Here is a 20,070-nt window from a genome sequence, read left to right as displayed (position 1 = left end):
ACGTAAGTGCATCTGGGTGCTCCATTTTCACCTTGAACTCAACAGGGACTATTCTCAGTGGGGTGGGAAGTCTGAATACAGGGGTGGGCACGTGGGGCCCTAGATGCCCAAGTAAGAAGCATAGCTAGTGGGTGGGAAGAAAGCTCCCCCGGAACATTCTTCAAGGGAGGTGCCATACCATCAGTTTCTAGGCAACGTGGTGATGGTTAACACTTAAAGATATTTTGAGGAGGCACTGGGAAGGAGAGGCAGTGAGAGGCATGGAGATCAGAGGGTGATGGCCAGCAGCTTCCAGCCTGTCTATGGGTCCTAGGGGTGGGTGTGCTCCTCTCTGCCTCAGAGGCTTGGGGTCCATGACCACAGCCTCTGAGCTTCGCCTCCAGCTGGCCTATCTGTGGCTCCCACCTCACCCATGCTGCTGCAGATGAGTTTTAATCAGAATGCAGGCTTCCTGCACTGAATTCCATCTTGTCGGAATCAGCCTACATCCTCCCACTGGCCTGGCAGACATCTACTGGAACCCTGAGTTTGCCTTTCAGCACGAAGCATACCCAACTTCATTTCTCTCCCTTCAAGTCTCTCGAAAGCGGGCCTTTAGGACCCGCAGAGAAGACAGGAAGGGCCAGGCAGGGTGGAGAACTAAGCTCAGACTGTCCGGAGCCTTCTGGAAACACAGCTCCCAAACTAGGCCCCTGCTAAAATTGGGGAAATACTTCCCACCCTGCCATCTCTCCCTCATCTGGCTGGTTGCCCCACACCTCTCTCAGCTGGCGGCCCCCAGACTGCAGTCCATTCTGCTCTTCAGAGGGTGGGCTGGAGACTCACTCTGGAGAAGGGTAACAGGGCCAGCCTGTCCTCACCCTCCTTCAGAACACCAGCCCCGCAACTGGAGTTGCCCAGGTTCATAGCCCCAAGCTGTGGCCCTGGCCTGATGCCTCCTCTCATTTGCCAGCCAAGATGGAAGGCAGGTTTAGCCTGCGAAGTTCAGAGTTGGCTGGACACACATCTAAGAGCCAAGCAGACTTTTATTTCTGCCACAGCCTCTGCTGGTCAAGGCGCCTGTGCTTCTCCCCCTCCACCCTTTGCGGCCACCATGGTGGCAGCAGCTGTGGCCCTTGGCCAACCTCACTGTCAAGGTTCGGCAATGCTGCAGTCATAGCAGAAGTTGAAGTTGGTGGGGGGCGGGGGCACAGGGGGTGGTTGCTCAGGGATGGGCACGTTCTCCAGCTCCAGCAGCCGCAGCTTGGTCTCCATGGTTAGCAGCTGCTCCAGGTCCAGCCGTGTCTGTTCACTGCCCATGGGATTGCCCAGCAGGGCGCTCAGCCCATCTGTCCACAGGTGGAACTGGGGATAGGGCCAGCTCCATGAGGGCCTCTCCATTTCTCCCCCTGCCCGTCTGTTCCCCTGCCCGTCTGCTCAGCCTGCCCAGATACTCACCTCCCGTTTGGACGGGGCAATGAAGTTGAGGTATGCCTCTTCCTCCCCATGGTCATAGCTGACTGAGAAAGCTAACTCACAGACGTCCTGGAGAAGCAAGGGAGCCAGGAGCGCTGAGCAGGGGCCAGTGGGAAGCAGCCCTGGTGCCCACCGAACTCACCTTGTTTTGCTTCCCAGAGCCTTTCTCCCGGACGTGGGGACAGTCCTTGCCTGTCAGCAGTGCCCTGATGTCGGCCACAGGAACTGCAGGAAAAAGGCTGGGTTGACCACTGAGACCCCTGGCGACCCCGGGGTGGGGTGGCTCGGGGCAGCACATGTCTGCCCACCCCAATGCCCTCCTCACGCTGCTCGGGCAGGCTCTCAGGGGTCGGTGGGCCTACTCCCTCCTCCACGTCCCCGTACTGCAGCACTTTGTGGTTGGGAGACAGGCAGCAGAACCACAGCTTGTCTGTGGGTGGAAAGGGCGGTGGGGAGCAATGAGAGGGCCTCCCCAGCCCCGCCCAGCCGCCCTCCAACCCCACCACTGCCCACACAGTGACCCTGGCGCCGCCGGCTGCTGATCTTGTGGAAGAGGGTCCCCTCGCAGAGGCGGAGCAGACGCTGCTGGCGGATCAGGCCCATGAGCTCTGGCTTCAGTTTCTCCCGAAGCTCCCTGGGTGCAGGGGAGGGGGCTCACTGAGCTGGATAGCCGGGCCTGGGCAAGGCAGCAGGGCAGGTGGGCACTAGGCCTGGGATCTACCCCCATGACTCACAGAATTGGAGGGGCCAGCGTGCCTTCCTGGTGCAGCCGCTCCGTCTGCCGCAGCCGAAGCACCTCCCCGTAGGTGAGTGCGTTCACCTTCGTTCGGAAGAGCTCCAGAGAGCTGGGCTTCAGGGCCAGCGTGCGGGCCAGCTGCTCCCGCACCACTTGCATGACCTGGGGCCATCCCAAGCTGAGCTCAGGGCCTGAGTTCCGGGCCCCAACCCCAGAACCACCTCTGCCCTGGCCTGGGTCTCCCCACTGCTGCCCTCCGCACCTTGTCAAAGTCCTCCTGAGTGGCCCGCATCTCCTTCCAGGTCTTATTCAGCAGCTGGATGCTCACACAGAAGAGCTCATGGAAGCTCTGGTCTTGACCAAAGAACATGGGTGAAAAGTCCTGGGCTGTTTCGGAGCCTGGAGCAGGGGGGCAGGAGGGGCTCAGGGAGATAGTGTGTGCTGCCCCTGGCCCTCTCTGCCCTTCCGTCCCCCGTTCCTGAACACGCTGTGCCCAGCGCCACTCACAGGGCTCCCCAACATGGAGCAGATCACACAGCAGCACAGTCAGCTGGATGCTGCTCCGCGCAAAGGGGCACTCGTGCTTGTCCTCACGGCTGCTGTTCTCTAGCACAAACTGAGGAGGCGGGAGCACAGGATGGGCTGGGGAGTCATGACTAAGCCCCGGGAGGGCCCCGCTTAGGTGCCCTGTACCCCATTCATCCATACCCCACCCCACCCCCACCACTGACCCGGCTGTAGGCGCTGGGTGCCTGTCTGGAGAAGTAGAGCATGTTGTCCAGGGCCAGCAGGCCAGGGGGCACGCGCTCCAAGTCCTGGGCAGGGTTGCTGTTCTGGGGGGCAGGAGAGAGGAAGCTGAGGAAGGTCCCAGCCCTCTGGAGCAGTAGCAGCAGCCCTGGGTAGAGGGAGGGGGCAGGGGGCTGGGTAGGGGTCACTCACAGAGAAGCCCAGTTTGCGGAACTCGCGGGCACACAGGGAGCGGCGACGGTCAGCGCTCAGCCCGGGGCCCACGGACTCCCCCTCCGGCTCAAAGGCAGCTTGGCGCAGGGCCTGCAGCTGCTCCCGCTGCTCCTGGGGTCATTGTTGGAGCGGTGGCAAGATTGAAGATCCAAAGCCAAGCTCCGGCCAGCCCCAGCCTTCTGCACGCTCAAGGCACCTACCTGACTGTAGGGGTCCAGTGGTGTCCGCATGCGTGGCTCCAGCAGCCCCAGCATCAGGGCCTGCAGTACGTACAGGTGGTGAGCCATCTCGTCACCCAGTGGTGCTGCACTGTGGATGATGTTCTGAAGGACAGCCAGCCCACGGCTGTGAGCGTGGGCTTCCAAGGAGGGGAATGGGGAGGGGTCTGCCAGGCCTGGTCCTTCCTACCTTGTAGATGAACTGGCGAAGGTTTCTCTGCCATAGGTAGTCGAGCATGTGCTGGTGGGTGGGAAGGGGGCTTGAGTGATTTAGCCCCACCACGAGCGCCTATTTTTTTCGGCCCACTGCTCTGAGCACAGCACCCACCAGCTCCTGCCCACCCCAACCAGTCACTGGATGGATGCCCACCTTACGTTCTGCAGGGGTGGCCCCCTGTAGCAAAGCTGTCAGCAGTGCCATGGCCTTGGTTTGCAGCTGCTGGTTCATCCTGGGTGAAAAGGAGGGCTCAGCCGGCCATCCAGGGCCCAGTCCTGCTCTCCTCTCTGGTCCCCCACCTTCAGACACTTACACCTGTAGGTGCACCAGCAGCCTGTCTAGCGGCACCTCGCTCTTGACCAGCTGGCCCAGGGTAGGGCTGCTCAAGGTCACATTCTCCAGCAAGCCCAGGGCCAAGGGCTGCACAGAGGCATCCATCAGGTTCATGTTCACGTAGCACACCACCTTTGGTGGAGCAGAGGCTGTCACCACCTCATCACCGTGGAAGGCCAGGCCCTGACACCTCTCCACCACCCCCACCTGCTTCCCCGAGAAAAGCCCACCCACCTTCCTAACAAAGGGGATGCTGAGTGTCTCCCAGGACACCACGCCGTGCTCCATAAGCTCCAAGAAGGCCCTCAGTGCAAGGGCCAGCACCTCTCCTAGGCTGGAGGGACATCCGAGGCTGAGCAAAGCCAGACCAGGATCCGCGGTCCCACTGTGTCCCCCGCCCACCACAGCCCTGGGCTCACTCGTCCCCATCCTCAATGATGGTGCCCAGTCTCTGAAGCCCATCACGGCTGATGACCTCCCGGGCGAAGGTCAGGTCCGGGGCCAGCAGGAGGAGGTGCCGCAGGGCTTCCCGGCGCCCTTCACGACTTTCACTCTGCAGCCCCCGCAACAGCCGCTCCGCCTCGCGGTCCTGGCGGGGTGGGAGCAAGGGCAGAGCACAGGTGAGGAGGTAAGGAGAGAGAACTGGGGGTGTGGGGACGCGGGTATCCGCTAGGTGGGGCACTTCTGGGCTGGAGCTGGGACTGGGCCCCCGGTCGCCAGGTGCAGAAAAGAGGCACAGCAGAGGGGCAGGGAAGGAGAGCGGGGTCGGAGGGGCATTACTGGGGCCGTGCTGAGGCACAGGATGCTGCCATTCTTGATCTCCATGCGGTTCTGGAAAAGATGGCAGAGAACGGAAAGAAGTCAAGAAGAGCCCTGAGGACTGGCTAGTTGGGGCTGTCAAGAAGGGAGGATTTGGGAGTCAGTAAAAGATCAGGTTGCAGAGAGTGGGACAATGACTGCGAGTCGGAGCCAGAGTTAGAAGGGATCACAGGGTGGAATGTGGGGCAGAGGGGAGGGGACTCACGTTCTCGGTGATGTATCTCCGGTGCCCATCCGCAAACTGCAGGGCATAGCGCTCAGAGTGAGGCAAGCTCCACCTGCAGGCAGCAGAGGCTCCGTGAGGCAGGTAGGGGGCGCCCTCTCCCTCCTGCCCCGCCCCATCCCCTACTCCTCGCGCCCCGCGCGCCCCGCACTCACGCGTCGCACACCTCCTTCAGCACAGCAGCCAGGGGTTTTGCCTACAAGCGGAAGAGTCACTCACGGGACGGGAGTGGGAAGAGGTTGCCGAGGAGCCTGGGGAGGGGTGGGGTGGGCTATTCGAGGGGAAGGGGGCGACCCGAAGGTAGGTGGTGGGGTGGATGGAGGCCAGCCAGGCCTAGTGACCTGGTCCAGCTGGATGAGCTGCGGGATGGCGTCACGCATCTGGACGGCGATCTTCACCACATTCCGCGGGGGCGCCATGGTCTAGCCGTAGGGGTTCTATACTTTCCAGATGTGCCACCTCCGCTGAGAGCACACCTGGCCTGGGGCCCCTGGGAACGAAGGTGTTCCTCAGCCCGAGGCTTGGCTCCCGTGGCTCAGGCTCCCACTCGCAACAAGGTGCCGCGGCCTTCCCTAGGGAGCCGGATCCAAGGCCAGTTCCGGGTTGGAGTCCCGAGGATAGGAGAGCGCCTGCCCCGCCCCGCCCCACCAAGGAGGCCCCGCCCCGCCCCAAGGTGCGGCAGGTGGGGGTGCGGAGGGAGGGCTGTCAGCACAGCCACACCTCCTTTTCCAAGAGTTGACCCACCCAGTTCCACCACCAACCCAGCACAGTCCCAGGGAAGGGCCCTGAAAGAACCAGATCAAAGATAGCCTTAGGCACGATCTTTATTCACTTGGACACTGTACAAATATTACAATTTCCTTTTGTTGCAAAAAGTATAAAAATAATCTTTATATAGGAATCCATCCGTTACTGCAAATCTTTCTAAATCTCTGCAAATGGCTCTAAATGAGGGTAAATGAATAAACAAGAGGGGGGCTATGGGGAGAGGGAGGCTGGGCCAATCCTTAGGGACTCAGCAGCCCAGATTCTTAGCTAGAAATCTCCATTCCTTCCTGTTAGCACCCCCATGTCAACAGGTCCTCAGGGCCAAGGGCCCAGCAGAAGGGGGGGCACACAAGAAGTCCAGGAGGAGGTTTGTGATCGGGCATGGGGAGAAGTTAAGGAGGCCAGGGGTGGTGCTGGCATGTGCCCATCCCCACCCCAGACTTCCTCCTGGAAGGGGGAAGGCCTGGCAGGTACAGGGCAATGGCAATGGACAAGTGGCCCTGTGAAGGTGATGGAGGGTCCTTGGTTCTGTGCCACTGGGTGGCAGCTGAACCTGAACTCTGGGAGGGCTCGAGGAGGATACTAGGTAGGGTAAGGCCCCCCAAAAGGAGAGGCAAACACTTTGGCTCCATGGTGGAAGGGGCTATGCTCCTTTCCCCGGCTCTCCCAGCACAGAACAGGTGGACTTGCAGGAGCAGGACTTGGGGCCAGAACTGTGCAGTGAGGGAAGGCTGGGGAAGCCAGAAGTCTGCGGCTCTCAAGCTGTGGGGGAGTGGGGAGAGGTCCTCAGGCAGCCCCCAGGTCAGACAGTCTGTGTCCCAGCCACAAAGGGCATGCTCCTGTCAGTCAGAGGTTGAGAACAGGCACATCAAAGAGGTCACAGACACCTTCACTCTCATCCAGGTTGTAGATGTAATCGTGGTCTCCAGGGGGCGGAGAAAGGCGGAGGAGGGGTGCAAACACTGCAGAGAACAACAAGCTGAGGCCTCACAGCCGAGGCCCCACCCACGGCCACCCAAACTCTGCCCACATACACTTACCCCCCACCTTGCTGGGCCACCTACCTTCTGAGGACATCAGTTCCTCCAAGAGCTCTGAGCTCATGCATTCTGGGGACAGAGGGAGAGCTCAGTTACATCCTGGCTCCCCACTCTCCACCCACCAAAGTTCATGAAGGGGACCACCGAACCCCCCACCAGGAACTCTGACCCTTTGCCCAGATAACAGGCACAACCATAAGGTCCTCAGAAAGGCAAGAAAACAGCTCTAAGACCCAATGAACTGTGCCCCTTACACCAGCCCCCGGGAGGAACACAGTCCTACCTCGAGTGGGATCAAAGATTTCCGACAGCTCTTTCGGGAGCTCCAAAACTGAAAGACAAAAAAACCATGATCAAGGGCTCAGAGGTCCATCCCAGTTCCACTCTAGCCCTTGCTTCCCCAGATCCTATACCACCCACTCAGGGGGTGCCATACAGCTGAGATGTAGGCCCCACACCAGGCCAAGCTGGCACTATCAGTAGAGGTGGTGGCAGTGATCCTGAGTGTTAGGATCCATGAGGCCATCCATGGGGAATATCTGGGAGAGAATTCATTTAGCTGATGTGGGGTGGGGAGCAGGAGAAAGAGGGAGCTTGAGCGACACCAGGGTGTCAGATCTGAATTCCTCTGCGCCAAAGGCCTACCATTAAGTTACTGGTACAGTGCTTCCAACTCAGTGGTTCAGCAGGACAACACATCCCACTTTCATTTCTAGGTCCAGAGCATATACCCTGTCTGATGGAGGATGCCCTGTGTGATGAAAGGATGTCCTGTCTATCCCTACCCTAGCTAAGCACCTACTTGTGCCAGGCTGAGACCACACCCCAGGCCAGGTCACTTGGCGGAGAAGGAGGCACTCTTAACTAGGGAACAGTGCTACAGGGTGACGATGCTGCTACAAAGGTCCAACCAGGACACACGTGGGAAACAGGGAAGAAGTGTTGGAGCCTGGTCAGCAGGGATTTCATATGCCAGGTTTAGGGGCTCTGGTTTTATCCAGTATACCTGAGGAAGCTGTTAAAAGAATTTTTGTAAATAGAGAAAAGCCAGTCAGGGTGTGTTTCAGAATTAGGCAGGGTAAAGACAACAATGTTGAAGAACATAAGACAGAGGTGGTGGCAGTGATCCTGAGTGTTAGGATCCATGAGGCCATCCATGCGGGATGTCTGGGAAAGAATTCATTTAGCTGATGTGGGGTGGGGAGCAGGAGAAGGAGAGAGCTTGAGCGACACCAGGGTGTCAGGTCTGGGTGACTAGGGCCAATGGTCGGGTACTCACAGAGGTGGAAAAACAAGTTCCAGTTGAGGACACATAGAAATGAAGTGCCCATTGGATGTGCAAAAGGCACATGGACACAGAGGTAAGGTTCAGGCAAAAGACCTAGGAAAGACGAAGGGTGGGATTCACCTACCCACAACTGGGGGCCAGAGATCTGGGAAGCCAGATGTAAAAAGATGCCAAGGAGAGGTCAGAAGCAGAAGTCAATTAACAGAGAAGAGCCAAAAGCTGACATTATGGATGCTAAAAAGGGAAAAGAGCATCAACACAGAGAAAGAGAGGACCAGAGTAAATCACTGAGAAACCCGCTGAAGCTAGCTGGGCAGGGCTGGGTGACTGATTAAGAGCAACACTAGTATGGAATGGGGTGGAGGAGTTAGGGCTGGGGTCCTGACTGCTGCAACCTGAAGCTTGACCAGGGAACCAGAATATGGAATAGAATGGAGATGACTTTTTCAAGGAGTCTAAACACAAGAGATAATAGGGAAGGCGAGAGAGGGAGACACAGGGGATGAAGTGTCATTTAATGAAAGACTTAACAGTGCTTGAGGGCTGAGAGAATGAGTCCTGGAAAAAGCAAACACTCAAGTCACAGGATGACTTGAGTGTTAGGATCCATGAGGCCATCCATGCGGCTGGATGACGAGGGGACACCAGACAGATGACACTGTTTCTCCTAAGACACTCACTGCCCCACTTTGGGGCCTGAGGGCCATACCACAGCCCATTCCCTAGGAGAGCGCTCATACCTTCATGAGACCTGAGTCCAAGGGGTGGCAGGCAGGGCTTGAGAGAGGACCAGGAAAGGGGACAAAGGGGCACCTGCACCAAGCAAGAGGCCAGGCTCCTCGCCTTAGCTGGCAGAGCTCTAGCTGATGGCTGGCCAGCTTTGACAGAGGAGATAGGAGAGTTCGGTTCCAAGCCTGATTCTATTGAACTAGGTCTTTCTGAGGCTGGGTTCTTCCTGCTCCCAAGGGTACAAGTACTCACCACCTGTGGGGTCTGCCTTGATGGGCTCAAAGGAGGTAGAAGGATTGGGTCCAGAGGAACTGCTGTTGCTGCTGCTGCTGCTGCTGTCCAACAGGGCAGAGGACTGCAGCGGCCGGGTGTCCAGAGCTGCCAGGCCCAGCGGGAGGGAGCTGAGCTCACCACTGTCCTTGCTCTCGGTTCCATGGCCTCCCCTCACTGCAACCACATCCCCCAAACCTGGTCACTCAGGGACAGGAAGCAGGATACTGAAGCTGGCCATGCTAGAATCCACAGCCAGGATGACTACAGCCCTGTCCTCGGCCCAAGGAGACTTAGGCATGCTCACCCTCCCAGGAAGGTAATGTGAAAATCAGTCACTGAAGGAGATGGGGCATGAAGCCCACAGGAGGGAGACTCACAGATGACTACTGCAACCACACTTCAAGAGGGGTGCCAGGGCAAGTAAGACACAGGCAGACCTGGTGGAAAACTGCCACCACCAATGCCCCTTCACACAGTCACAATGTCCGTTAAAAAGGGCTCAATGGCTGCACCAGCGAAGAGAGGCCAGTGGGGTGGGGGGGATGGTTAAGATAACCTCTACAGGGTCTCATTCAACTCTGAGTATTTCATCTTGTCACAAAGAAATATTGCTTCTTGGGTCCCCAAAGTCCCTCATTACCACATACCCATTGTGCCTCACCTGGAATCTCAGCTGCTGGACCAGCCACCCCCTGGGCCTCAGTGCTGCTGGGGACAGCGTTGGGGGTGGTCGCCTGGGGACTGCTCGGGCGTGAGGCATCCTGGGGCTGGGCCAGGGAAGGCTTGGGCAGAAGGGGAGGGGTAGAGACCGCAGGCGGGTTCTGGAGCAGGTCTTCGGGTGGTGGCACAGGCACTGCCACAGGCGGTGAGCTCCATGCCTCCTTGTTCACCAGAAGCACCTCAATGGGGCCGCTTACACTCTTCAAGTGAATCTGGTACTTCTTCTGCCCATTGAGGCCCTGGAGGTGGGAGTGGAGGACAGGTGGAATTGGAAGCAGATTTGGCTCCTGCCTGACCCTGGGCCAGGGCCAGTATCCTCTCCCACCCTGGGCTGCCCGTTCTCCTAGATAACTTCAAACCCTAGGCCTCCCCTTACCTGCCCCACCCGCGACTTATCGGGCTCCACAGCCAGCACCCGCCCTCAATCCACCCCACCCGGCTGGGCTGAGCACCCACCTCTGGGATGGGCACCTCCAGGCTGGTGCCCGACGGGGCCCGGATGGCAAGGAGGGTGTCTCCTAGGATGACAAAGTGGATGGATCAAGGCCCATGGGCTCAATTTGAACTGGGAATGGGGTGCCTATCCCTCAGAACAAGGAAGGAGATCATAGTCCCAGAGGGCCTGGACAGTAGGCTTCACTCACTCCCTATTAAGGATGGGGGAGAGAACTAAAGCTCTTCTCTCCTAAGAACCCAGAGGTCAGTAACCAGAAAATCTGGGTTCACACATGTGCAGCAAAAGATTAGTGGCCATGGGCACCTCATTCAATTGATGGGGCTGCTCCCTAGGCAAAGACGTTCTGGCCAAGGCCAACATCTCTTCCCCAGAAACAGCCTGGGAGATGCAAGATGGACAAGGAAGAGTTTCTGTACCTACAGTGCAACTAAACTACAGGTTGGAAGTGGGTACCACTGCCCCCTGCACACAAGCATACACAAACAGGCACACACACTTTCTCCCCTTGTACGCTCCTGTCACACCTGAGAAGCCAAACCTAGGGGGCAATGCAGGTGGTGGCTGACCCAGGGACCCAGTCCAGGCTTCCTGTACCCTCTTAGCATGGTTAGCCTCCATAGGGTCCCAGAGATCCTCAAATCCAGGACTTACCCTGTCTGGATCTTCTTTGAGCAGGCCCCAGGAACCCTCTTAAGAGACGGAAGTCTCTCAAGCACCGAGTCCACTGCTCAGGGCTGTGGCTCAGCCCAGTCCCACCCCCATTTCCCCCTACCCAGGCTCTGCTCACCAGCAAAGCATCTGCAGATGTCCTCATGAGTCACGTAGGCCAAGGTGTGGGGGTTAAGGAGAATGGCTGATGCCCTGCCTATGGTGACAGATAACTGACACAGCAAAGACCCAGCTTTGCAGCGGAGGTCTGACATACACGCTTACAAAAAAAGCCCTGAGGCCTGGGGTCTACATGGGGGAGGGATCACAGGCCAAGACTGTGGGTAGAGAGGCTCCGAGGAGGGAACGCGAGGCTGAAACCTGGCCAGGAGCTGGAGGACCACCCTCCCAAGGGGAACAGAGACTAGGGGACCACAGAGCAAACCCAGCTGGACTAGAGGGCCCATTGCCCACTCCCCGGGAGCCAGGACCGCCGACAGGAGGATATCAGCTGTTCTGCACGTCCTCTGTGACGTTCCGGATGCTCTGCTGCACCCACACCTTGTGCTGGTCTAGTTCTTGCTCCCGCTGCTGCAGCTCCTCGATCTCTGCCTTGAGCTCAATCAGCTTGTCCGCAATCTCCCGGGTATTGCAGCCAGGCCCCACACCCCTGAATCCAGGAAGGAGAGCTGAGGGGGGCTGCCTGGCACTCTGGGTCCCACGGCCCCTGTTCTCTCTGCCACCCTCCACCCCACACCCCTGACACTTATGGGTAGGAGATCCCATTGCCGTCCCCGGTGCCCCAACTCACTTCCACTGGATGCTATTCTTGGATTTTTTCTCGATCAACCCGATACCTTCCAGTACGTTAGTAATGTCATATATCCGCCGCTTCTGGCGCACAGCTAGAGTGTCAGCTGCCTGGCAGGGAGAAGAGAATGGAAAATGCTCAGTCCCACTCTCACGGGGGACTGGGTCTGGAGTAGTCTGAAAAGGGGGTGGCGTGAATTCTAGCCCTCCTCTCCAGGCACTACAGCAGCTCAGGACTGTGGGGAGGGAAGGGGCCAGACGAAGCCTGAGCTGATGTTCCGATACTCTTTTCCCCACACCTGCTGGAGAAGGCCACGAGGACTAGCACCCGCAGCCCCAAGCCTGGCACAAAGCTGACATCCGATGAACAGCCTCAGCCGAATGAATGAAACAGCTCCCGGCCTCCCGCTTGTGAGAAGCACATGTATGGCGGCCTGCTCCGAGGGCTCAGCTGGGCCGCCCCGGGGGTTCCCTCTACCGGCTCAGGCCTGGTCCACCATCCCCCCGTCGCCCCTTAGCCCGGGCCGCACCAGCTTGAGGTCAAGCACGCCGTCCTTGGCTTCCTGCAGAAGCGACACGAACTTGGTAGTGAGAAGTCCCAAGCTCTTCTCGTGCCGGCTTGGGGTGCCTGGGGGCGGCGGCGCCTGTGGCCCGGCCTCCGCCATCGCGCCCGCCCGCCGCCTCCCCTCAGCCAGGCCAGGCCAGGCCGGCGCCGCCGCCACTTCCGCTTCCGTTCCTGGCCGCTCGGCCGCCGGCGCCAGCCTCGCTACTTCCGCTTCCGCTTCGTTCCCTTCCAGGGAGTCGTCACAATTCCTTTCAGCAGACATGGCCGAAAAACTTCAGGGACCATCAACAAATGTCCAACCGCCGAAGAGGACGAAAATAACCCCAGGATCCGGGAAGACAGGTGTGGTCGAGGAAGCATGTGGAGGAAGTGGTTGGGTAGCCCCAGGAGAAGTAAGGAGGAATCACTGGAACCTTCCTGGCTGGCAAACCTGCCCCAACTCCACTAACTGTGCCCCAACCCTCATCTCAGGAGAGGAGACCCTGCTGCCTGATGAACCCAAAGTGTTTTCCCAAACCTGCTCCCCATTGTCTTGGGATCACCTACCCTATTCCTGTCCTTCACTTCCTGCCAAACAGCAAGCACTACCTAGTGCTTTATCTAGCTTATCCGCCTGTCTGCATCCCCACTTTCTTCCCCTGATCCACCTTCACCTTTCTCTTGTGTCCACACTACAGTGCTTAGAAGCCATGGGATTAAAACCACTTTTCAACCAATGCAAACATATTTCAGTTCAGTTCAGTCACTCAGTCGTGTCCGACTCTGCGACCCCATGAATCGCAGCTTGCCAGGCCTCCCTGTCCATCACCAACTCCTGGAGTTCACTCAGACTCACATCCATCGAGTCAGTGATGCCATCCAGCCATCTCATTCTCTGTCATCCCCTTCTCCTCCTGCCCCCAATCCCTCCCATATGTGTAAATATATGTAAAGCCCTTAGAGCAGTTTCTGTCATGTGGAAGGATTATGTGTTTGCTAGTATCATTTTGTTATTTTTAACACTGTCATTTATTATAGTTTATTTTAGGTCAAGTTCTTTGGAAAACAGTCTTTGAGAAAGATGTGCCGGCAGGAAGTTTACTGAGAAGCCACACTTGTAAGGAAGTAATACAGGCCAAACAGGGCAGAGAAGAGAATTAAACTGTGAGGAAGTTAAAAATGGAGGCCTCTGTCCTTCTAGGAGCACTGAAACTGGGGTACTCCTTCCAAGGCCTACCTGGCCTTTTAACCCTAATACTGACCAAGAGACTCAGATCTGAGACCTCATTAGCCTACATTTCGGGCTAGAGGAATGAGTGTCTTTGTCCTGAAGGGTGGATTTGGGTGGTAGTCAGTGTCCACTGCATCACTACTACCTAGTAGTCAGTTCCATTGGAGGAGGGCATGGCAACCCATTCCAGTATTCTGGCCTAGAGAATCCCACGGTCAGAGGAGCCTGGCAGGCTACAGTCCATAGAGTCACAGAGAGACACAACTGAAGCAGCTAAGCAGCAGCAGCAGTCCCTTCCATGGCTCCTTTTATCTCCAAGACAGACGAGCTTTCATAGCCCTTCCACCCCTCTCTGCCATCTCCCGCCACACACCCTCTTCACAACAGCCTATGGTCTCTTGCTCCTCTGCAGAGGCATACCTGCCTCTAAGGGCCTGTCAACACAGTTTTCACACTGTGATGTTGCCTGCATCCGTATCAGCACACCTTCCTCTCCAGCCAGGTTGGGGCCATCTAGTTCTTATCTGTGCCCTGAGCATAGGAGGTCCTGCCTAGGCTGCTCCAGACTCATTGATCACAGGGACGACACCCCCACTTCCCCCAAGGAAGTGGCGCCCAGCCCTCCCCACTCTGTCCCTCGGTGCAGATGCTCTTTCCTGTTGGGAATAAAGGACCAGAGACTCAGCTTCCTTCCTTTCTGCATGTGGCCTTGGAGAGGGCGGGACCTGGAGGGAGGAGGGGACTCCTGAGGAGGGAGGTGGGACAGAGGCTTCCTTGGGGTGAGGAATTCTGCTGTGGCAGGCTGAGGTGTGGGCCTCGAGCCAGTGGAGGGAGTATCCATCTCTGCCGAGACGGCCGGGGGAGAGGGCCCTCCTCAAGGCCAAGGCTCTTTGTGGAGGAGGGAGCACTGGACGCCTGGTCAAGCCTGGTGAGCTCCATACCACACTGTCCTCTGCAGCTCAGAGAGGAGCAGTGCCCAGCGGAGGCCCCTGTCTACCCTGCCCCACTTCCATCTGGGGGGCAAAACCGGGAAACCTCATCGACGAAGGTATCTCAGGTGCCTCCCCATCTTTCCCACCTCCCTCATTTCCTGAGGGAACCAGAACCTTCTCCTTCTCAGAGGGGCCTAGATGAACACAGTAGCTCAGAGGAGCGCCCACTTTGCCTGCTCTAACCCGGACCTTTGCCCTCACTCCGCTCCAGCTCCTCCAGCCATGGACTCGGCAGCCAGGGACAAAACGCAGCCTGCACTCCCCACTGGTATGAGCCCTTCTGGGTGGGCCAAGGGAGGGATGGTGGCAAGAAAGATGGGGATGGTGAGTTGGGGTCTGACTGGAGCTCTGTAGGGCGGGGAGAGGAATGGACTGCCCTGGGGGACAGGCCAAGGGGTAGGAAGGGGAGCAGATTCGGCAGCCACTTCCTGCAGGCCTAGCCCAATTGATGCAGCTGCCCAGGCTCTTCCTGCCCAGGGCTGGAGTGGTCGGAGCAGGAAAGGGCGGAGCAGCTGGCCCGGGGTGCAGCACTCAAGTGGGCCTCGGGCATCTTCTACCGGCCAGAGCAGCTGGCCAGGCTGGGCCAGTACCGGAACCGTGAGGTGCAGCGGACCTGTTCTCTGGAGGCGCGCATCAAGGTGGGCATCGGGCAGGAGGGAGGAGTGCTGGGGGCAAGCTGCAGGGCTGGCAAGGCCTCACTGCCTGCCTCCCTCCCACAGTCAGTGGTGCAGTCATACCTGGAGGGTGTGAAGACCGGGGTGTGGCAGCTGGCCCAGGCCCTCGAGGCCGTACAGGGAGCCCGCAAGGCCCTGGGCCAGGCCCGTGGGCTGCTCCGGGATATGGCTGAGGCTGCACAGACCCTAGAACCCCTGCGGGAGCAGGTTGTGGAACACAAACAACTGCAGGCCCTGTCTCAGCTGTTGCCCCGGCTGCGAGCTGGTGAGTGTGCCTGGCCCTCGGCCTCAGTCCTCTGCCAGCCGGTTGACAAGCACCAAGGGGCTTGTCGCTGATCAAGGGGCTGGGACACCAGTGGGAAATTGCATGGAGGGACACATCGGGGACCTCCCAGAGAGTAATACAGGCTTCAGATGACGTATGAAGCATGGTGCCTGTTAGCTCATTCTGGGGTTCCCAAGTGTGCGAGGGCTTCCCTGGTAGCTTAGCTGGTAAAGAATCCACTTGCAATGCAGGAGTCCCTGGTTTTATTCCTAGGTCGGGAAGATCCCCTGGAAAAGGGATAGGCTACCCACTCCAGTACTCTTGGGCTTCCCAGGTGGCTCAGTAGTAAAGAATCTACCTGCAACGAGGGAGACCTGGGTTCAATCCCTGGGTTGGGAAGATCCCCTGGAGGAGGGCATGGCAACCCACTCCAGTATTCTTGCCTGGAGAATCCCACTGAACAGAGGAGCCTGGTGGGCTACAGTCCATGGGGTCACAAAGAGTCGGACATGACTGAGCAACTAAGTGCAGTACAAGCATGGGATGTCTGAGTCAGGACTGACACCTGTGGCTCTGCCCAACTTGGCTGTTATATACTGAACTATTTCCCTAACAGGGTGGTCAAAGAGCCACTGGCATGACTCCCTCCCCCAAGTCCCTCCCTTCCTCCTGTTTCATCAGCTCAAGGGTTTACACCCTAACCACCATATAGGCCCTTCCCTGGGTCTTTTCAGGCTGGCCAGTGCTCTACTGTACTGATTATTAAATCTTTTACACATCACCCCAGCCCCAGGGCGTCAACATCCACTGCTGTACCCACTGCACAGGTGGAAAGGTTTAGACTCAAGGCTGTCTCTTCTCTCTGATTAGTGCCAGCTGCAGTGGCCCACACACAGACCCTGATTGATGCCCAGCGGCTCTTGGAGGCCTATGTAAGCCTTCGGGAACTGGAGCAGCTGCAAGAGGAGACATGCACACCTCTTGGGGGCCTGGAGTTGCCAGTCTTCGAGGGGCTGGGCCCTCTGGCTGAGGCTCTGGGCCAGGCTGTGGAGGCGGCCGCAGGGGCTGCAGGGCAGCTGGCCCGGGAGAACCCAGCCTTGCTGGTGGCTGCTGTGCGTGTGGCCGAGGTGGATGCTGGGTGCACCACCTCCCTGGAGCAGGCTCCTCGGGACTGGCGGCAGCGCTGTCTGCGTGCACTACAGCAGGGCTTGGAGCGGGTCCACTTCGGGACATCTCTGCAGCCTGGGCCTGGGGAACTAGCAAAGTGGCTGGAGGCTCTGCGGGTGGCTCTGCCAGCCGAGTTGGCCATGGCTGAGGCTCTGGTAGCACCCTGCTGCCCACCACACTACAAAGTTGTCCAGTTGTGGGCCCACACCCTGCATGGTGGCCTGCGGCGCTGCCTGCAGCAACTCCTGGAAGGGCCTGAGTTGGAAGAAGCCGACACCTTCACCCTGCTGCACTGGGTGCTGCATGTGTACCAGGGGTCAGTGTCTCTGGGGCAGTAGGGCATGGGGACATCAAAGGCTGGGGGCTCCGTGTAACACTGTGCCACCCACCTCCAGGCCAGAAATGATGGGGAGCCTGGAGTTGGGGCCTGAGGCTGACGTGTCTGATCTGGAGCCCCTCCTGACCCTGGAAAACATTGAGCAGTTGGAGGCAACATTTGTGGCCAAAGTCCAGGTGAGTAGTTGGAGCCCAGGTTCAGAGCAGTTCTGCCGCCACCCGTGGGCCTGTATCTGTGGAGTCGTGCATCTACCCATCTCTAGCAGGGTCAGTGCCCTGCTACATCCTGCTGCACCTTGCCCCCTTTCCCCAGGCAAAGGTGGCCCAGTGGCTGCAGAAGGCACTGGATGGGGAGGTAGTCGAGTGGGGCCGAGAGCAGGGACCCGACACAGACCTGTCTGGCTTCTACCACTCGCCATTGCCAGCCATCGTGCTGCAGGTGGGTGAAAAGTGGCAAGACCTGGGGGCAGCCCTCACAGGGAAAGGGAAGGAGGGCAGGACCAGGACCCCGCTAATGGCTGCCCGTCCCTGCCTGTAGATCCTGGAGGAGAACATTCGTGTGACCAGAATAGTCAGTGTGTCACTGGAGCAGCGGGTGCATGGCATGGCACTGTCAGAACTGAGCGCCTTCCTGAGGAGGTCTGACCCACTCCCAACTCCTGGCCCTGCTCCTGGGCAGCCCTAAGGGGTTCTGAGTGATCAGACACACCCATGGGAAAGTACTCCTTCAAGACAGGGCCTTGGGTATCTTGGAGGTGGGGCCAGAGTACTAAGGACTGGGGTTGTACCAGAGTGACAGCAGGTACCGGAGCCACCTCTGCTCTTTGCAGCTTCACTGATGCTCTGATCCGATTCTCCCGAGACCATCTCAGGGGGGAAGCAGTGGTCCCTCATTACGTGCCCTACCTACTGGCCACCCTCAACCACCAGTTAGCACTCAGGTACCAGGATGTGCCCACAGAATGCCACCTTCACTAACCCCTGACTGAACATCTATTCGGTATGGATCTAGCCTACACTGGGCCTTTAGGAATTTTAGACTCACGTAACCCTGGGGTTCCAATCCTAGTTCTCCTAATTACTAGCTGTGTGACCTTGGGCCAGTTATCTAATCTCTCTGAATTTTGCTTCTGTCGTCAATAGTATATGGGTGGACCTTCTGAGACTCAGGTGAGATTACAGATATAAAGTACCTACCAAAAAAAAAAAAGTACCTACCACAGTACCTGGCACAGAGTGTCAATTATTCATTCATTCAACAAATATTTATCAAGGCCCTATTCTGTGCCAGGTAACGTCTAGTGTTACCTCTGTGAATATAACAAAAATATTCCCTTCCTCTAGGGTCTTATGTTCCCTGGGGTGTGGGCAAGAGAGGACAAACAAGTTAATGATTTTGACTCCCTCCTGACTGGGATTAACTCTCTCCTCTTACCGAAACAAACTGAAAGACATAACTTGTTCAAGATCATACCGCGAATTAGAGGCAGGTCCAGGTCGCATGTGTGCCTTCTAACTCGCTGAGCCCACCACTTCAGCCTCAGCTGTGTCCACCCTTTCAGAAGTGCAGGGAGCCGCCCTTCTTGTCACCTCAGGCGACACACTTGTGCCACTAGGTGGCGCCCGAGTGGCTAGACAAGAGAGGGCCTCTCGGGCCTTGGCCTTGGTCCTGAAGCCGTCCTTTTGGTCGGTCCAGCTCCTCCGTATCCGTCCTGCAGCCCAAATGGGTGGTTCCCGGAGTCTTGGCTCCGGTGGAGGCAGAGCTGGACAAGTTGCAGAAGAGGATCTGTCGCCTGGTGTTGGAGGCGCTGCTGGCGGAGCTACAGGTGAGGCTTCAGGGGGAGATGGGGTTGGGAGGAGGAGATACAGCGTATGCACGGTGGCCTCTGCCGGGGAATACTGGGTCTGAATCGTCGCTCCAGCTACGTCTCTGAACTCCGTTCCCAGCCCCTATTCGCGGCTCTGCCCTCGCGTCGCTGGCTCTCAAGCCCAGAGCTGCTGGATGACGTGTGCAAGCGGACGGCGCGATTCTGCCAGAACTTTCAGCACGTGCGGAATCCCGCGGTCCAGGTGCATCTGCGGGGAAAGGCTGAGGGCGGGGGGCGGTGTCAAAGTGCCCATGGGAAAAACATCCTGGACCCATTTGATTGCGATCCCTACAGCTGTTGCTGGTCGAGGCGGAGCGTACGGTGGTGCTGCAGTACTTAAGTGCGCTGATGCAAGGCCGCCTAGTCTGCAGCGGTGCTGACGAGAGGACCCAGGCGGCCGAGCGCATGCAGCACGATGCGGCCCAGCTTCAGGAGCTTTTCCTCGGTTTGGTGAGAATTCGCTGGGCGAGAGGATGGGCGGGAGTCTTAGTGATTCGATAGGGGTCGAGGACTGGAGAAAGACCAACCCCTGCGTGCTCAGGGCCTGGAGGAGAGCGTTCAGTGTGCGCCAGTGCTGCTTGCATTGAAGGAGCTGCTGAACCTCCGCGACCCTACGCTACTTGGCCTCGAGGTGGCAGGCTTGAGGCAACAGTTTCCCGACGTGAGGTGCGAAGACGGGCCGGGAAGGGAGGAGACCCAGGAGCGGCTGGGCGGGGCTAACGCACCCGTAACTCCACAGCGAGGATCATGTCTCCGCCCTCCTGGACCTGCGCGGAGACGTGTCCCGAGAGCAGCGCCTGGCCGCACTCAGCTCTCTGCGGGCCGGCCCGCAGCCCTCGCCCCAAGCTGGTCGCCGAGCACTTTTCAGCCTCGTGCCAACACCTGCACCCTCGCTGGCCTCCTGCTTCCCCTCAGGGTCCTGTGCCTGACCCCTGACTGCCCGCAGAATAAAGTCACGTCCCCGTACGCCTGAATTGTACGTGTTGGCGAAGGGTGGATGAAATAAAAGTGCCCACGAAGGGCAGGGGGTCCAAGTGCAGTGACACACCTAAGATATCCTGGTTCCAGTTCTGATATATGGCTGCGCCCCACCTATCCCGGTACGAGACCTGTATGTGGGCTGCTTTCCCAAGTACCTGGGCTTCCACAGTGTGCGGACTACACTCTTATGTGTGCGCGCACCCGCAGAGAGCTAGCGTCTCCTACGCCAGAAGTCAGTCAACTGAGGCAAAGGGGGCGGGCTTAAGGCAACACCCCACCCAGGGGCGTGACCCGATGGCGGACACCTCCCCCCTGCTC

General features: G+C 58.4%; 3 protein-coding genes across 20 annotated transcripts; 1 reads left to right on the top strand and 2 right to left on the bottom strand.

Annotated features, from left to right (window-relative positions):
- Positions 1–1,007: 1,007 nt before the first annotated feature.
- ELMO3 (engulfment and cell motility 3) lies at positions 1,008–5,581 on the bottom strand. Of its 3 annotated transcripts, none has more exons than XM_025268828.2 (20): positions 5,303–5,581; positions 5,117–5,157; positions 4,944–5,016; positions 4,700–4,750; positions 4,339–4,508; positions 4,154–4,253; positions 3,900–4,051; positions 3,740–3,818; positions 3,560–3,610; positions 3,352–3,474; positions 3,131–3,262; positions 2,923–3,024; positions 2,699–2,807; positions 2,454–2,590; positions 2,190–2,353; positions 1,977–2,089; positions 1,781–1,885; positions 1,598–1,680; positions 1,438–1,524; positions 1,008–1,344 (listed from the first exon to the last, which is right to left on the bottom strand). In XM_025268828.2, exons 1-20 carry the CDS (start codon positions 5,378–5,380, stop codon positions 1,132–1,134), a joined length of 2,163 nt encoding a protein of 720 aa, XP_025124613.1. In that variant the 5' UTR covers positions 5,381–5,581; the 3' UTR covers positions 1,008–1,131. The 3 variants fall into 3 exon arrangements, with proteins under 3 accessions (XP_025124613.1, XP_025124615.1, XP_025124614.1); XM_025268830.2 differs by having other exon boundaries at positions 5,128–5,157; XM_025268829.2 differs by having other exon boundaries at positions 1,139–1,360.
- A 186-nt stretch (positions 5,582–5,767) lies between these two features.
- Positions 5,768–12,425, bottom strand: E2F4 (E2F transcription factor 4). 3 transcript variants are annotated; one of them, XM_025268834.2, is made up of 10 exons: positions 12,225–12,425; positions 11,696–11,805; positions 11,393–11,554; positions 11,024–11,067; positions 10,236–10,297; positions 9,721–10,018; positions 9,039–9,254; positions 7,053–7,100; positions 6,794–6,838; positions 5,768–6,691 (listed from the first exon to the last, which is right to left on the bottom strand). In XM_025268834.2, exons 1-10 carry the CDS (start codon positions 12,357–12,359, stop codon positions 6,576–6,578), a joined length of 1,236 nt encoding a protein of 411 aa, XP_025124619.1. In that variant the 5' UTR covers positions 12,360–12,425; the 3' UTR covers positions 5,768–6,575. The 3 variants fall into 3 exon arrangements, with proteins under 3 accessions (XP_025124619.1, XP_025124620.1, XP_006072116.1); XM_025268835.2 differs by having other exon boundaries at positions 9,039–9,164; XM_006072054.3 differs by having other exon boundaries at positions 9,039–9,233; positions 12,225–12,424.
- A 1,805-nt stretch (positions 12,426–14,230) lies between these two features.
- Positions 14,231–19,825, top strand: EXOC3L1 (exocyst complex component 3 like 1). Of its 14 annotated transcripts, XM_006072061.3 has the most exons (15): positions 14,234–14,248; positions 14,428–14,517; positions 14,673–14,729; positions 14,939–15,099; positions 15,181–15,400; positions 16,271–16,883; positions 16,963–17,080; positions 17,217–17,342; positions 17,442–17,542; positions 17,734–17,844; positions 18,600–18,729; positions 18,851–18,973; positions 19,066–19,221; positions 19,313–19,437; positions 19,511–19,737. In XM_006072061.3, the coding sequence occupies exons 3-15, from the start codon at positions 14,684–14,686 to the stop codon at positions 19,698–19,700; spliced, it is 2,220 nt and encodes a 739-aa protein (XP_006072123.3). In that variant the 5' UTR covers positions 14,234–14,248; positions 14,428–14,517; positions 14,673–14,683; the 3' UTR covers positions 19,701–19,737. The 14 variants fall into 14 exon arrangements, 12 of the variants coding, with proteins under 12 accessions (XP_025124597.2, XP_044787975.1, XP_006072123.3 ...); XR_003104559.2 differs by lacking the exon at positions 19,511–19,737 and having other exon boundaries at positions 14,231–14,248; positions 14,924–15,099; positions 18,622–18,729; XR_006546334.1 differs by having other exon boundaries at positions 14,232–14,248; positions 14,924–15,099; positions 19,066–19,437; positions 19,511–19,537.
- Positions 19,826–20,070: the final 245 nt, after the last annotated feature.

The sequence above is a fragment of the Bubalus bubalis genome, chromosome 18, assembly GCF_019923935.1.
Source record: "Bubalus bubalis isolate 160015118507 breed Murrah chromosome 18, NDDB_SH_1, whole genome shotgun sequence".
NCBI classification, from domain to species: Eukaryota; Metazoa; Chordata; class Mammalia; order Artiodactyla; family Bovidae; genus Bubalus; species Bubalus bubalis.
The sequence above is the reverse complement of the archived record's forward strand: the minus strand, read 5'-3'. Positions and strand labels throughout refer to the sequence as shown.